A 16,228-nucleotide genomic window follows, 5' to 3' on the forward strand; every position below is an offset into this window, starting at 1 on the left:
CTTTTTCATTTTTTAAATTATTATTATTTGACCTTAATTGTTTGGCTAAATTTTCTAAAATTTCATGTAGGTTTTAACACAATTTTCTCTAGGCATGTTAAAAGAGACAAAGAACTGACCATCATGTGTAAAGATATATATGAAGTTTAATTAGATTGGATTATAGTTGAGCTATATTTGGTTGATCTATATGATCTGTGAATGTTCGAGGCAACTTATGCTAATCTATATGTTAGGATTTGATTAGATAAATGGTAAACAGATGGATGGTAAAAGTAGTAATAAGTTGCTGAAAAGAACATGATTTTTTGGAATTATGGTTTTGAATAACATTAGAAAAAAAAGACAAAGAAAGAAAAAAAGTTAAAGGATCATGGTTTAATCTATGATAATTACCTACCTAAGATTTAATATCTTACGAGTTTTCTTAACATCCAAATATTGTAGGGTCATACGAGATGTCCCCTGAGATTCGGACCCTTACATTCACACACATATAATAATAAGAAGAAGAAGAAGAAGAAGAACAACATTAGAAAAAGAAATTGAGGGAAGTGATTTATGACCAAATAAAGGGGTTGGCTTTTAGCATAAAGTTAATTGCATTTTCATGGGGGGGTGGGGATGGGGGAATATAGCATTATAATCACATTAGGGTGAAAAAGAATTGGAGCTTCAACCATTAAGAATGTTAATGATATTATTTAATATTTGTTGAGGCACATTTTATTTTTTTGTTTTATAGTTAGAGAACTATATTTTTATTAAAATGATACTTAGAGATGTGATATTACTTCTATTTTTTTTTTTTTTTTTAATTTAACACAGTGATTAATTGGATATGACTATTTGATCTATATATTTTTTTATCAAGCTACAAATTAAAGACTATTTTATATGGCTAACTTTAATTTAGAGACCATTTAAAACTATTTTTTAATTCTTAAAGACTAAAGTGTCTCTCTTCTAAGATTTTACGGATTAAGTAGGCAACTAACTCAAAATTTTATGGACTAAAAATGTATTTTATCTAAATTTATATGTAGGATAGAAAATGTATATATTGTGAGAGAACCTTTTTAATGTAAAAAAGTAGATATAAACACTAAATAAAAAGAAAAGGGTAGGTGTAGAAAGAAATTTGTGAGATAAAAAATATAAATATGTATATAGAGAGATAAGTGCGAAAGAAGTTATTGGTATATATATATATTGAGATTCAATTCCTCATCTTACAATTATTGTACTAAAAAACAAATAATTTGTTGGAGAGGAAGGCTTAATAGAGAAAAAATATGTCCAATGTACTAAAAAAAACTATTCATAGAGATGAAATTCATCGGATAAATGAAAAGTATGCTGTTATATTAAATTTTTCTTAAATAATTTACAAGAAAAAATATTATAACAAGCATGAAAGAAAAATAATTAAACCTCAAAAAATTAGAAACAAAAATAACATCCTAAAATTTTGGAGACCAAAAAGATAAATTTGAAAATGGCTTAAATTCCATTTTCGTCACTCAACTTTTAAATTGTTATTTTATTTTCATCTTTGAGCGTTTTTTCTTTCTAAATTTTTTTAAGGGATCTTTTTAAATATGAAAAAATATTTAAAAATATTTACATTTTATAGAAAAAAAAAATCTAAAATACAAGTACTTTTAGAACTTTTTATTATAAAGTGTAAATATTTTTGGGATTTTTCTATTTATAACAATTTTTCCTTTTTTTTATTATGTTTATCTATTTTTTGACGCTGATTTTTTTTTAAATACCTTTAAACCTTTATTGATATGAAAATCCTAGCAATTTGAAAATTAATAACACTTTTGGTTGAACCCCTAATATCAAACACTAAAACCTTAAAATAATTTGATTTCAACTCTAAAGATTGGGTTAGACATTGATTGTCTTAAGATCAAAGCTCTTGAGACAAAAAACAAGTTTCTTGATTCAAGATTCGAATACTTCACAAAATAGAATAATCAATCCCACTTGAACGTTATTGACAAACAACTAACACATGAATTGCAAAGTTTCATGAACCTCTCTTGACTAGACTTGAAAGAGAAAGCACAAAAGTCAAGATTTAATTCATCGTTATCTGTTTAAAACAATATAAAGATAAGACTTTCGATAGTCTCTCAATGAAAATTATAATACGACCACCTCCTAATTCACAATAGAATGATAAAAATATTCTTAAATATGTCATGAAAAGAATAAAATTGAAAAATATTAAAATTACATCACAATTATTAAATAAAATATAAACAATAATTCGATATTCTATCCTAGATGATTCATATTTTTTCCCTTTACTTTCTTTTACCAAATTGATAACAAATGTGACTCCAAATATGTTTAGGAATGTATTATGTGTATCTAAATCATATATAAGTTAAAAGGAGAATATTAGGTAAATAAACATTAGGTGACAATTAATATGGTAAATATTGAAAGGATTATTTTTAGAAAAGTTGAGAAACTAAAATATTTATAATAAAAGTTAGAAAAAAAAAAACATTTTTTTAAAAGAATTTGGGACTAAAATAGACATTTAAAAGAGGTAGAAGTTGAGAAGCTAAAATAGCCTTAATGAAAATTTAGAAACCAAAATGGTCATGTTTTGAGAATTTTAAATACAAAGACAAAGTGAAACAAATATTAAAGTTAATGGATCAAATGAGATCTACAATACTCAAGAAGAAGAATGGCACACGTGAATGAACTTAACATTACATTGAAATGAGAGGATCATAAAGTTAGCAAGTATAGTTGTCAAGAAAAGCTAAACTATAAGAGTTCATAGTTACATTGATAGAAATTTCAATATTAAGCATGTTCGAGTTGAACAATCTTATGTTGGTTGACCTTTTAGAGACGTTTCCTTGAGAAACATTAAAATAAAGGACAATCATGTTGAAAGAATTTGTGTTAGTAATTAGGAACAACTTTCACTCTTACAAACATGATCTTAACTTAGCAAGTAGTTAGTTGGACCGTTTTGAAGAAATGTCAGAATCATTGAGTGCCAAATTTAAATTTCAAATCTTGATCTAAAGTTCAAAGGCATATTTCGAATCAAGTATAACTCAACCAATTAAGACATTTACATTCAAATTTCACATCGTCCACCATACGTTAAATTCAATTAAAAATGCTAAAGTTAGTGAAAAATTTAAAATTTTCCTATACTTAGATTGGGCTTTTCTCAAGCTTGGAAGCCTACTTTTGAAAGCCCAATAAGCCTCCATCTGAAGGGGGTTTTCTTGGCCCCATGTGTTATATCTTTGTCAAGCACATTTTCACTCAATTCTCTCTCTCTCGTGAAATTAAATTTGGCCTCAACATTTAACAATCTCATAGAAATTTAATACTCTCATTCATACAACTCAATTTTAGACCTCTCATTGGTCATTCATATATCCAACCCATACAACCGAATTCAAATATAAAAAATTGAACAAGAAAAAGTTTGTAGCCTATTGAATATCGTATTTCCATTTGACTCTGTTTCCGTTGTACTAAATATATTTTCATTTTAGAAATAAGATAAAACAATATATGTTACTTATAAGATTAAACAACGATAAAATTTATTTAAAGTGTCAATTTTTAAGATAGATGAGATGGAATATGGCTTGTGTCCTTAGCCCTATAATGGGACCCAAAGACTAAATGAAGCCAATGGGTGCAAACAATACAAAATAGTAGAGAGTAGAAAGAAAAAGAAATAGAATAATATGGTTATGAAAAGAGGGAAGGCTGAAAATGAACCTATCCTTATCCTTCCTTCCTTCACCTCTCATTTGTTCGAAATTACAAATGACTTGATCTTCAATTATTGTGTGTACATCCAAAATTGGTAAAGCACAATTGGGCCTCCCATGAACTTGTGATCCAAATTGATTCTTTTGGAAGTTAGTGAAACGAGCACTTGAGATAGATCGATTATTTTGATGTCCAACATTCCAAGACTTTCAAAGTTTTTTTCATTTATTATTATTATTTATTTATTTATTTTACAATATATAAGATAGAAGAATCCAACCTAGTTCATAATAAAGCATTGTGTCAATTCATTTTTGAAGCTTATTTAGCATCTTTTCTATTTGATTGACTTGAAGTCAACCTAAATAAAGCATATTTTATTAGTCATAAAACATTACTACTAATGGAAGAATTGTTTTCCTTTTTCATATATACTTAAATGGTGTTAGTTATGCATTTAGAGCTGAATTAGTAGCTATCATTCATTCAATTAAATTTATTAAGTTATGTTGTTAATTTGTGTTTTTTTTTAGGGGGAGGGGACAATTAATTTTATATACTTTTGAGAGAAATAGGACCTGTTTAGCATGATTTTAGAGGTTCATAGAAAATCTGAAAGTTAAGACTCCATTTGATAACTATCTGGTGTTTGATTTTTTTTAAAAGAAAAATTAAGCTTATTTTATCTCTTTTTTAATTTAGTTTCATATTTTTAAGTAAAATAGTTGAATTCTTAGACAATTTCTATAAACAAAAAAAAATTAATTACTTTTTTTAGTTTTTAAAACTTAACTTAGTTTTTGAAAAGATTAGTAGAAAGTAGATAACAAAGCAAGAAATTTAAACATGGAATGTTTGTTTTATAGACTTAATTTTTAAAAACTAAAAAAAAAAAATCAAACAGTACTTAAATCATTCCAATCTCATCATTAGTTTTCTTAAACATTGTTTTTTAAGCATTTAAGATGAAAAATTAGTACATTTAAAAAAAAATCAAATAGTATGTATATGGCAAAACTTTATTTTATAAAACTAAATTTTAAACTAACATTATTTTAGTAATTAGGTGAAAATGATAGTCATTCTCTTTTGTACGGTAAGAACTATATTAACATTTTTGAACCATTAAAAATAAACTAGAAACATTATAAACCAACCCTAATGGATAATGTGTAGAGGTAAAAATTTATTTTAACTTTTTTATATTTATTTTTTTACTATATGCTTGGGTTTATAATGTGACCAACCAAAGTGTAGCTAAAAATTTATGTTGTTGTTTTCTTTAGAAGAAAATGGACCAATGGTTGAGCTTAGTTTAACTTAGGCTATTTGTGGTTGGATGATAATGAAATAATGGCCAAAATTTTAATGGAGAAGAAGATCCCTTTAAATTCAACCACTAAAAGGGTCTTTGAGGATCAATTCACAAGCCCCTGTCCTTCTGCCACGTGTCATCTCAGCTAATCTCAACTGTGTGGCTGTTGAGAATTTCTGAAACTCATGGTTAGGTTATCATTTTTCAATGGACTCAAAACCTCCATCTCTTTACTTCTATAAAGTCCCTCCTCACTCTTCACTGCTTTTTATCCTTCTCCAAGTCTACCTTCCTCTGCCAGTACTTCACACTCAAAAGTCCCAATGGCCGCCTCCGCTGCCTCCGTCGGAGTCGTTAACCATGCACCAGTGAGTTCTTCTATTAGCTTAATTAACCGTAAATTCAAGTTTGATTACATTTAGTGGCTCTGATATCATGTTAAAATTGATTGTCGTAAATTTCAGCTGAGCTTGAATGGCTCTGGATCGGCAACTTCAGTTCCGAGTTCAGTGTTCTTCGGAAATAGTTTGAAGAAAGTGGTGAACTCGAGAATTGTGAACCAGAAGGCGTCGTCGGGCAGCTTTAAAGTGGTGGCAGCGGATGCGCTCCCGGACGAGAATCTCGAGAAGCAGACATCTAAAGATAGATGGAGAGGGCTTGGATATGACCAATCAGATGACCAACAGGACATCACAAGAGGAAAGGGAATGGTGGACACTCTGTTTCAAGCTCCCATGCAAAGTGGAACTCACTATGCTGTTATGAGCTCTTATGAGTATCTTAGTACAGGACTTAAATCGTAAGACACACACACCAAAAAAAGAACACAAAAAAACAGAATAATTCAAAGTTTGTTGTTGTTTTTTGAGCTGATTTATTGTTTTTGGATGTGTTCTAGGTATGAAGGCATGGACAACTTATTGGATGGTTACTACATTGCTCCTGCTTTCATGGACAAGTTGGTTGTTCACATCACTAAGAACTTCATGACCCTCCCAAACATCAAGGTTTCTAACCCTTTACATTCATCTAAACTAAGTTTGTGATGCAACGCGGTCGAGTTAACATGGGGTTTCATCTCAAAACCAATTAGTATTGATTGGAAAAAGCATTCAAGTGTTGATTTAGTGTACTTTTGAAAGTTTTATAATAATTTTTTTTTTAATTCATACTATGATATAACCCTTCTAAAAGTGATTCAAAACTGAATAGGAAAATTCAAACTTTTCCTAAGAAGAAAAAGGTGAAATTTTCTGGCTTCAGGTTCCTCTGATTTTGGGTCTGTGGGGAGGCAAAGGACAAGGAAAATCCTTCCAATGTGAGCTTGTATTTGCCAAGATGGGAATCAAGTGAGTCCAAAATCGTCTTTATTACTTACAATTTTCATTGTTTTAGAAAATTTGGTTTGCACTTCTAAGATTTGGCCGTTTAATCTGTTACACGCAGCCCAATCATGATGAGTGCCGGAGAATTGGAAAGCGGCAACGCCGGAGAGCCAGCCAAGTTGATCCGACAACGATACCGCGAGGCAGCTGACATAATCAAGAAGGGAAAAATGTCTTGCCTCTTCATCAACGATCTGGATGCGGGTGCTGGTCGTCTTGGAGGTACCACTCAATACACCGTCAACAACCAGATGGTTAACGCCACCCTCATGAACATCGCCGATAACCCAACCAATGTCCAACTACCTGGAATGTACAACAAGGAGGAGAACCCCCGAGTTCCAATCATTGTCACTGGTAACGACTTCTCCACTCTTTACGCTCCTCTCATCCGTGATGGTCGTATGGAGAAATTCTACTGGGCTCCAACTAGGGAAGACCGTATCGGTGTCTGCAAAGGTATCTTCCGTACCGACAATGTCGCCGATGAGGACATCGTCAAGTTGGTTGACACCTTCCCAGGCCAATCCATTGGTGAGTTACTACTCATGACATGACACTACAAGGGTTTGAATATAAAACCTCTTGCACACTAAACGGGTAGACAAACTACAGGCTGCTTAACCCTTTTTTCCTATTTTGTTGGATAGATTTCTTCGGTGCTCTAAGGGCGAGAGTGTACGATGACGAAGTAAGGAAGTGGATCGTTGGTGTTGGAGTTCAGGACGTAGGGAAGAAACTGGTGAACTCGAGGGAGCCACCACCGAAGTTCGAGCAGCCAAAGATGACACTTGAAAAGCTGTTGGAGTATGGTAACATGTTGGTTCAAGAACAAGAGAATGTGAAGAGGGTGCAATTGGCTGATACTTACTTGAATGAGGCTGCTCTTGGAAATGCCAATGAAGATGCCATTAGTAGAGGAGCTTTCTAAATTAAGCTTGGTCTGTTCTCTGTTGATCTGATTTGATGACACTTCAGGTGGGGAAAGGAATGCTCATTATGGGATTTGCCTGATCTATATTCGTCAGGCCTTTTTGTTCTTTCTTCTTTTGTGGATCCAAAATCACATATCAAAATAAAAGTATATTGTTACTTTTGTTTCTCATTTTGTGACTTTTGTGTTTCAATTTGCTTTGTGGAAAAAAAGAACTGTTGTAATTCTTCTTTCACTTATATTCAAATGGGCAAAATGATCTGTTTCGCTTCTAAAGTTTGTGTTTGAAATTGTTTATATTTTCGACTTTTAGTTTAGATTCAAATACTACTCGTCTTTGATTCATTTTGATTTTCCTTTCATGTTAGTCCATGTACTTTCAACTTTGGTTAATGTGCTTTTAATATATTCATGTTAATTCACGTACTTTCAACTTTCGTTTATTTTGGTTTATGTGTTTTTAATACGTTCATGTTAGTCATACTTTCAACTTTGATTCACTTTTGTCTCCCTACTTTCAAAAAATGACATTTTTTATCATTTAAAAATGAAATGTTAAATTAAACAAAAGAAACCAAAATGACCCCTTTTTAAAAATACAATGACAAAAATGAACTAAAATAAAAAGTAGAATAACCAAAATGAATCAAAACCATATTACAAGAATTAAAGTAATATTTAAACCAAATGAATATTAATCTACCAAAAATACTTCATAGTACATTAAACGTTTTAGAAATTTAAGATATAGAGGAAGCATATTTCCTAATATTAGATTACCAACATGAACATAATTCAACTAATATAATATCTGTATCCTCAACAAATAGGTTAGAGGTTCGAAACTCTCATTCTAAAATTATTACATATAAATTGATACAAAGATTTATGAATGTACTATTGTAACTTTTACACATAATTTCATTACTAGTTTTTTGTCCTAAAATTGGTGTTTTAATAGTAAAAAGTTAGGCAGCCAAGAAATTCATATTTTGTAACCATTTCTAAAAGAAATTATAACTTTTTTTTTTCCCCCAATTTTGAAAACTAGAAAGTGGTTAGTTTCAAATGTGGGAATAATTTAACAAAACAATGAACTTCTATTCTTAAAAATGTGTAATATTTTATAAAGCTAATAATAAATTTTGAATCTACTAAACACTAACTTGGAAAATTAGAGTTTCAATAGAGATAATATTCAAATTAATATATAAATAATACCTATAAGACAATTTACCTATAAGACAATTTTTAAAAAGATATTATTATATAAATAATACCTATAAAGCTAATAAGACAAAGATTAATTTTCTAAAATTTTGAATTTGACAGACCTATAAAACAATTAAAAAAATATTGAATTTATTAGACAATTAAAAGTGCATTGACCAAATAGACAGATTCATATACTTAGCATAACCATTTTAAATTAAAAGAAGAAAAAAAAATACAACATTGACCTTTGATTACGTTCTAGTTTTGAAAAAATAAACTTATCTACACTATATTTTGAAACATGTGCCCAATTTTCTTTTTAAAAAATGTATTAATTTAGAAGTTTTATCTACAAGGGTTTGAAAAAAAGAAAGGAAAAAAAAAGGTAATCACAAATATAACAATCAAGTCTAAGGTATTAACAAATATAGCACAATGCACAAGAATTTACAAATAAAACAAAATCTAAATCCAACTTTTGAAATCTATCATGATAGATGATGTTGCTAATAAGAGCCTATCAACGATAGAGTTTATCACAGTTAAATTTTATTATGATAGACGATGTTGCTAATAAGAATCTATTAATAATAGGATTTATCACAGTTAAATTTTACCATATTTACAATTCTATAATCTGAAAGTGCTACCCATTGCAATTACGTTAAAGAAATATATGTTCAAACAAAACCAAAATCAACGGCAAACAAAACAGCTATCCACTACGACCTAATTATATACCATTAAAATAGATTTAACATCCCAGCATGCAGCAATTAACATAATTCAACAAAAAAGCCTACTAAATGATCATTTTACAAGCAAAAAACTCAACTTTAAGAAAGGAAAAAGTTGATGAAATAACAAAGATGAAGAATCAAAATCTCATACATAATCAAAAGAAAACAAATCCTAACAAAAAAAAAGGGAAAAACATAACTCCACCAGCTAATATTTGTACAACCCATGATTTGATCATCATCATCATCCCATTAAACATTTTCTACTTCCTCTTCCTCCTCTCCCTTTTTACACCCTTAAAAACAAAACTCAAATACTAAAACTTCCTCTTCTCTTTAGGGGCAGAGCCATCAAGCTTTGTTCATCTGTCCCTCAATTCTCTTCATCTACCTTCATTTTCTCTATACTCTCAGATTATAAAATGTACAGCCAACAGTTCCTTTTTTTTACCCATTTTTTTTTACTTTTTGTACTTGGTTTTTTTTCTTATTTTAAGTCAGCTTCTATCTGAATCATATAGATACAGCAGCTATTACTTACTAGACAGATATTAAACGGAAGCGGAAAGAGAGACCGCGCTTTGTGCTATCCTTGGTTAGCTGTACAACTTTCTTCCCTGCTTCCCTAACCAACCACCTGTGCTGGCTTCGGAGTCAGAATGCTAATCCTCCTCTCTGTCATACAGTTTAAGTTCGTTTTAGATACCTCGACGTTGAAGTAGTATAGTATCAATCAAGATCAATCACTATTGAAAATGCAAACAAACTTGTGAACAGTTTAGAAGGTCTACTTCTCTTCCTCTCGTTTGTGTTTTTATCTTTCTGAGAAAATATCATCAATTTACACCCCTAAACTTTAGAGGTTATATCAATTTAAACCCTGAACTTTTATAAATGTAATAATTTACACCGTCCTCTATATTTCGTTTGACCAATATAGTGTGAAACTATTAGTTCAGAGTGTAAACTGATACACTTATACAGTTCAGGGTCTAAGTATACTTTGATACAATTATTAGTTTAGGGTGTTAATTGATACAACCCCAAAACTTCAAGGTTATCAATTGATATTTGCCCTATCCTTTTCCTTTTTATCTTCCAAGACTACTTTAACTACTGGCTATCCTCTTTTATTCTCACTTGTGATTCTATTTCTCCTTGGCAGTTTAGGAATAAATATCATTGTGCAACAAAGTTTTGAATCTATTGAAGCTATAAGGAATGTTCTACCTTGTGCAAAAGTAAAACAAGAATGAAACAGCAAGCAAAAGCATTGGTAGATGGAAAGATCGTACCTCCAGCAGCGACGAGTTTCTCCACACGAGCAACTATGTGCTTACCATAGGTATACTTCTTCAGAGCATTGAGATGAACTTTTATCCTGTTAAGAATTAGTTCAAGTTGCTGGTCATCACAAGTTTCCAGCACTTTCTGTACAACGTAGTTTGCAAACTGATCCTTCATCATAACCTGGATTCAACAACAGAATAAAAGAGAGCGTTACGACATTTGTCACTCTATCCGACCATCTGAATTGTAGGAAAAGAAAATGAAGACACATTTGTATGAATAAATTATCCATAGAAACAAGAAGTTTCATTGAAAAACTGCTCTGAAGTTAAAAATTTCCTCTCTAGGAAGGATTAGAATATCATTAGGATGACAATTGCGGTACCGAAGACAAGAATATGTCATGCTTTGAACAAAAACATGCAGTAGAGAGGAATATCTTTGTCAAATTTCTCCTTTTGAAGCAGATAGTGAGTTCCCACTTCAAAAAAATGTCATACAAAGGCAATAGAGATATTTTCCTACTATTAACTTCCATTTTCAGGCAGGTCGAGGGTGGGGATATTTCTTGGTCGTATTGAGGGGGAAAAAGTGCAGGTGGGACGTGGACAAACACCTGAAGGGGCTCATTTTCATCAGTGGTACCGAGCATCTCATTCACCAAGGCCTGGCGTTCAGAAGAAGTTCCAAAAGTTAGACATTTCTCAATGACATTAGAGGCGAACTTCTGTTGACTCATTTGAACTATCTGCCCAGTCAGTTTCTTTATAATAGCAGAACGTTCGTGTGGCTTCCCGTGCTCCAATACATGCTGTAAGAGCAAGGGCAATGAATTAGTAAATTAAAGTGCTTCAGTGACAAGCTTATTAGAGCAGACAATGTCTTTAGCTAATAAAAAGAGTCTCTTGATTAATGGCAAACCTGCACAACATAATTTCCATACTGATCTTGAGCCAACGTGCAGACAGACTGCAAAATCTCGTCCATCATTATATGCTGCGTTTTCGGGTTGTGGCAGTGCTCAAGGACTCTCTGAGAGAGCAAATTGTAGTGTGATTTTATCATTCCAACCAATATAAATGTAATCATTAGTGTAGTAAGTTTCATAATAATAACACAATTTAGTTTGCCAAAAATCAGAGAAGATGGTACAAAATGAAAAAAAATGAATTCCCTTACCTGTATAACACGACAACCATACGGATGAGTCGATAATGTAACAACTTGGTCATAAAATGTTGAAACGATGAACTGAATTGCTTCCTCAGGAATGCATTCAATGCACTTCTGTACAACATGGTTCCCATTTTGGTCACGTACACAACGCATGATCTGACCATCTAATTCGGTAACCATTTTAGTCTGCTGGTCGACATTGACCACTTCAATTGCCTGAAATAATGTTTGAGAGACCATAATATTTCGGTTACGTTGAAAAAGTGGACAACTTTTTTAGGTCCAACACAAATTTGTATGAGATAACGGCAGTGAAACGTTGTATAAAGAAAAGGAATTCAATATCAAAGGAAACTGGAGATTTTCCAAAAAGAAAACAGGCAGGCAACACAGACCTTCTGAATCACTCGGCAGCCATACATTTGCAGACTGAGTGCCAGCACATGTCCGTTGAGTTGATCAGCTAATTCCCTTATTTGAGATGCAGTTCCGTGCTCAAAAAACTGGATAACAACAGACACTCGTAATTAAGTCCAAAACAAATTATTAGTTATTCAATCATCAATCATGTCATCCATGATCTCATTTCCTTAATACAATTATAGACAAGCCAGTACAAACAAAAGTCAAATGTAAAACAATACCTTCTGAACAACATAATTACCAAAAACATCGGTCATTAAGGAAAGAGCTTGTGGCATAATTTCATGGAAAACCATATCTTTCTCTTCTACAGAGGCAGTTTCAAGTTTCTGTTGAATGAAACGACTTCCATATTGATCGGAGCTGTTTAAAAGGACAATGAAAGAAACATTTCCATTCAGGGCAGGCTGCATTTAGTAACAGCATAGCAGTATAAAGCGTCAAATGGCGAATACCTGAACTCAAAAACATGGCCAGCAATTTCTGAAAGTTCAAAACATTTGCTTTTATTGCTTTTGAACTCATCAAGCAAAGAAGACACAAAACCTCCATTCATATTGCCACCAGCTTCAGAATGCCAACCTCCAAGGCCACCTCCAGCAAAATTTCTCATTCCCGAAGAGAAGCGCAAGGCCTTACTGATGTGGTTGAGGGCATTACCAGATCCAGCAGGAGAACCAGGAAGAAGGGATCCAGCTAATGGACTTCCAGGATACGACATGCCAAGACCATAGCCTGGATTGCCATAGTAGTTATGATTTAGACTGCCAGATTTACCAAAGTAAGGTAGAACAAATTGTGAGTTTTGAGGTGAAAGCAATGCTCCCAGGTAGGCTTTTTGGACTCCCAATAAATCCATATATCCATTACCCATCAAACTTTCGCCATCCAATGGAGGGTCACTAATCCCGGCCACCTGTGCAGCAGCATATTCATTTGATCCCAAATATTGAATGTAAGATGGATCTAATCCAGGTAACTGCATACTGTTCATCGCATTATGATTTTCCAACCTGCTGTTGTTTTGAAATTCGCTGGCTGTTTCCAACATACTCGATCCTAAAGCCAATCCATTGAATGCTCTATTATTCATGCCACTCATTCCCATAGCTGATGCAGCAGCAGCATTCTCGTACAGCGGAGGTAAATTACCACTGCCAAGATGGGTCCCAACAATTGAGGAAACTGGAGGATTAGTAGTATAGCCACTGAATCCATAATTCAAGAAAGAAGAATTTGCATTGTCGATATTCTGATTGCGAGATGGCGAACCTCTTGCATTATTAAGTGTTTGTTTATATGGCCCCTTCATATATGTAGGGGAAGAAACAGCTTGCTTGTTGAATTCTACTTGATCAACACCCGACGCAAGAGAATTATTTTGATGAGATCCTCTAGCTGAATGAGAAGATGAATGCAAATGAAACTTCCCAGAGTCTGAGTTCTTTAGACCTAGATACCTTTTCATATCATTTTGATCAGCTTGCAAATTGAAGAAGTTATGACGATCATCAATATCCTGCTGAATATCCGACCGCAAGTGGCTGTCATCATCTAGAATACCATTTGTGGACAAATTCATGCCAGAAAAAGAAGACACCAGGTCTGAAGGGTCACTCGCCTTCAACGAAACTCCATTGAAAGAATTTGGACCAGAAGCACTTCTTTTATCCATAGTGCTAGAGATCCTCCCACCAACAGGAGGAATACGAGGACTCGGAGCTCTTGCTACAAGTTGAGGATCGGGAGTTGCACTTCTCGACAAGGAGGCTCCTACAGCTGATGCATAAGTATGAGGGGTAGTGGCACCAACTCCTTGGACTGCAGATATTCCCTGTTTGTTCCCACCAATTGTTGCCATATCTTGATGTAAATAAGCAAATTGGCTTTCTGAAGCTTCCAAAGTGTCCTCAAATGCATTGCGGCTAGTCGGACGAGAAGGATGTCGGGAGATATTTATTCCATTGCTTATATCATCCTGCCATCGAAAATAAAAAATTAAACTATGTAGAAGTAACTTAACTGAAGAAATTGTCTATTGAAAAAGAAGACAAAACATAATCAATCTCACTACAATCAGTGATTATTAAAGCTCAAAAAGCACCTAAAGTGCAATAACCCTACGGGATTAAACACAGGCTCTCTATCATTATGCACACAATTGAAAAAATGTAAATAAACTGTGTATATATATGAGAAAAATGGTATGATAAATAATAAGAAAATTTTTTAAGAAAATATAATTTTCATTTTAGATTGTAAGGGGAAAAAATGAATATCTTTTCAGAATATTCATGTGTTTCTTCCTTACCAGTTGAAGAGCTGGCACAACTAAGCTGGCTTTTTTAAATGCTGACCACAATATACATCTTTTATATAAGACATCACTGTAACATGTATATGATAAGTAACAGTAAATATAAGAATGCAATTTAGTTCAAAAAGAATCTACAATTGGGAATGTTAGGATCATCAGTGTTATGGCAAAGAAAAGCAAAAAAATCACAACTTTATCAAGTTCACAGCTATTTTAAGGGAAAAGGATTCTTCCAAAAACATAAATGAACAAAACAATACATTATCTAAAGAAAACCACAGCCTCATATAAATATAAAACAATCAAAAGCATCATCACCTGAAGGATCTCTGCAATGCTTTTCTTCCTACTTCCAAGTCCCAACCCCGGCAGCCCGATAAGGCCATCGCCGGTCCAATCACCAGCAACCCGCCTCAATTCGACACCGGAATCCTCTTTGGCTCCAACACCAGGCTGCAACATGAAAAGCGAACCATTCCCATTAACCCCTTCATCACCACCTCTACTACCTTCCCTCCTATCTCCAATCCCACCTAATCCTCCGGCACCTCCGCCGTGCAGCCGCTGCGCAAACCGCCAATCCTCCTTAGAAAGCAGCGGCGGCGGAAGGCGAGGGTTCAGATTCACATTGGAATAGTAATAGTTAACATAAGCAGGATCAGAACGAAGCTCTTCATCAGAAATGAAACCTTTTCCGGCAGTTTTGTTGAATCCCAATAAGTCAGAAGCATTAAACATACCTCCAACGGCAGTTAAAGAGCCCTCAACGGTCGGCGGCGCAGAGCCACTCCGGCAAAGGTTGAGTTCCTTCTCTCTGTCACTCACAGCTTCGTGCTGTTGTTGCCTCTGTTGCCGTATCAACATCCCTAAATCCTCACCATAATCGCCACTTTTCAGCGCCGATCGCAGTGAAATATCAGTCCCCAATTTCGAATAAGTATCGGTAACCATTACTAACACCAAAACCCCCCAAAAAAAAAACAGAACTGGGTTTTTTTTATTAAAAAAAAATCCCAACTTTGAGCTAAAAACGAGCTCAAAATCGAAACAATACAAGTGGGTTTCGTTTGAATGTCTCAAGCAATCAATACCCAACACAAAAAATTACAACCCCATAACTTCAAAACAAGAATCCAAACAAAAGGGGCAGAAAAAACAGGGGGGGAAAAAAAGAAGATAAATGAAGGAAACAGCTCTGTTCGTCAAAACTTGAGATTTCTTTTACTTATTGATTAGTGTTTGGATTACAGTAATATAAGCATCAGATTGGGTCTAGAACGAAAAGATGATCGAAGAAGAAGAAGGGCTTAGCCATTTTTTTGTTCTCTCTTTTTCACAGGGGAGAAGAATGCCAAGAAAGGAGACAGTGGAGTGAGGAAGGGGAATGATAAGCACGAGTGGTGGAAACATCTCAACCGTTAAACTAAAAAATGAACGGACAGGATCAATTCTAGTGGATATATTCTTACAAGATATCCTTTTAGGGTTTTATTTCAGTTATTAATGCAAAAGATTTTGCCCATTTTGGAATTCTATTTTTTATTTTATTTTTTTTATTTTAGGTAAAAAAAAATGAAAGCTTTAAAAACATAAAAGATATGAATTAGATGGAAGGAGAGAAAATTGCCGAGTATATCTAATTTGTTGGAATTTGTT

The 16,228-nt window shown here is 33.2% G+C and overlaps 2 protein-coding genes across 2 annotated transcripts; one reads left to right on the top strand and one right to left on the bottom strand.

Moving 5' to 3' along the window:
• Positions 1–5,362: 5,362 nt before the first annotated feature.
• Positions 5,363–7,687, top strand: LOC120080290 (ribulose bisphosphate carboxylase/oxygenase activase, chloroplastic-like). The gene is made up of 6 exons (XM_039034922.2): positions 5,363–5,460; positions 5,557–5,891; positions 5,991–6,099; positions 6,356–6,441; positions 6,539–7,011; positions 7,128–7,687. Exons 1-6 carry the CDS (start codon positions 5,416–5,418, stop codon positions 7,406–7,408), a joined length of 1,329 nt encoding a protein of 442 aa, XP_038890850.1. The 5' UTR covers positions 5,363–5,415; the 3' UTR covers positions 7,409–7,687.
• A 1,774-nt stretch (positions 7,688–9,461) lies between these two features.
• LOC120079663 (pumilio homolog 1-like) lies at positions 9,462–15,967 on the bottom strand. Its single transcript, XM_039033953.2, has 9 exons — positions 14,891–15,967; positions 12,711–14,233; positions 12,477–12,618; positions 12,228–12,335; positions 11,836–12,048; positions 11,578–11,688; positions 11,273–11,467; positions 10,662–10,836; positions 9,462–10,041 (listed from the first exon to the last, which is right to left on the bottom strand). Exons 1-9 carry the CDS (start codon positions 15,521–15,523, stop codon positions 9,992–9,994), a joined length of 3,150 nt encoding a protein of 1,049 aa, XP_038889881.1. The 5' UTR covers positions 15,524–15,967; the 3' UTR covers positions 9,462–9,991.
• Between the last annotated feature and the right edge of the window lie 261 nt (positions 15,968–16,228).

Source organism: Benincasa hispida, chromosome 7 (genome assembly GCF_027475165.1).
Source record: "Benincasa hispida cultivar pf3 chromosome 7, pf3_genome.v1.1, whole genome shotgun sequence".
NCBI classification, from domain to species: domain Eukaryota; kingdom Viridiplantae; phylum Streptophyta; class Magnoliopsida; order Cucurbitales; family Cucurbitaceae; genus Benincasa; species Benincasa hispida.

Coding starts and splice junctions, on each gene's coding strand:
- LOC120079663 (XM_039033953.2), bottom strand. CDS start 15,523: ATGGTTACCGATACTTATTCGAAATTGGGGACTGATATTTCACTGCGA. Junction 14,234..14,890: donor GCATTGCAGAGATCCTTCAG/GTGATGATGCTT, acceptor TTTCGATGGCAG/GATGATATAAGCAATGGAAT. Junction 12,619..12,710: donor GGCCATGTTTTTGAGTTCAG/GTATTCGCCATT, acceptor CCTTTTAAACAG/CTCCGATCAATATGGAAGTC.
- LOC120080290 (XM_039034922.2), top strand. CDS start 5,416: ATGGCCGCCTCCGCTGCCTCCGTCGGAGTCGTTAACCATGCACCA. Junction 5,892..5,990: donor CTTAGTACAGGACTTAAATC/GTAAGACACACA, acceptor GATGTGTTCTAG/GTATGAAGGCATGGACAACT. Junction 6,100..6,355: donor TGACCCTCCCAAACATCAAG/GTTTCTAACCCT, acceptor TTCTGGCTTCAG/GTTCCTCTGATTTTGGGTCT.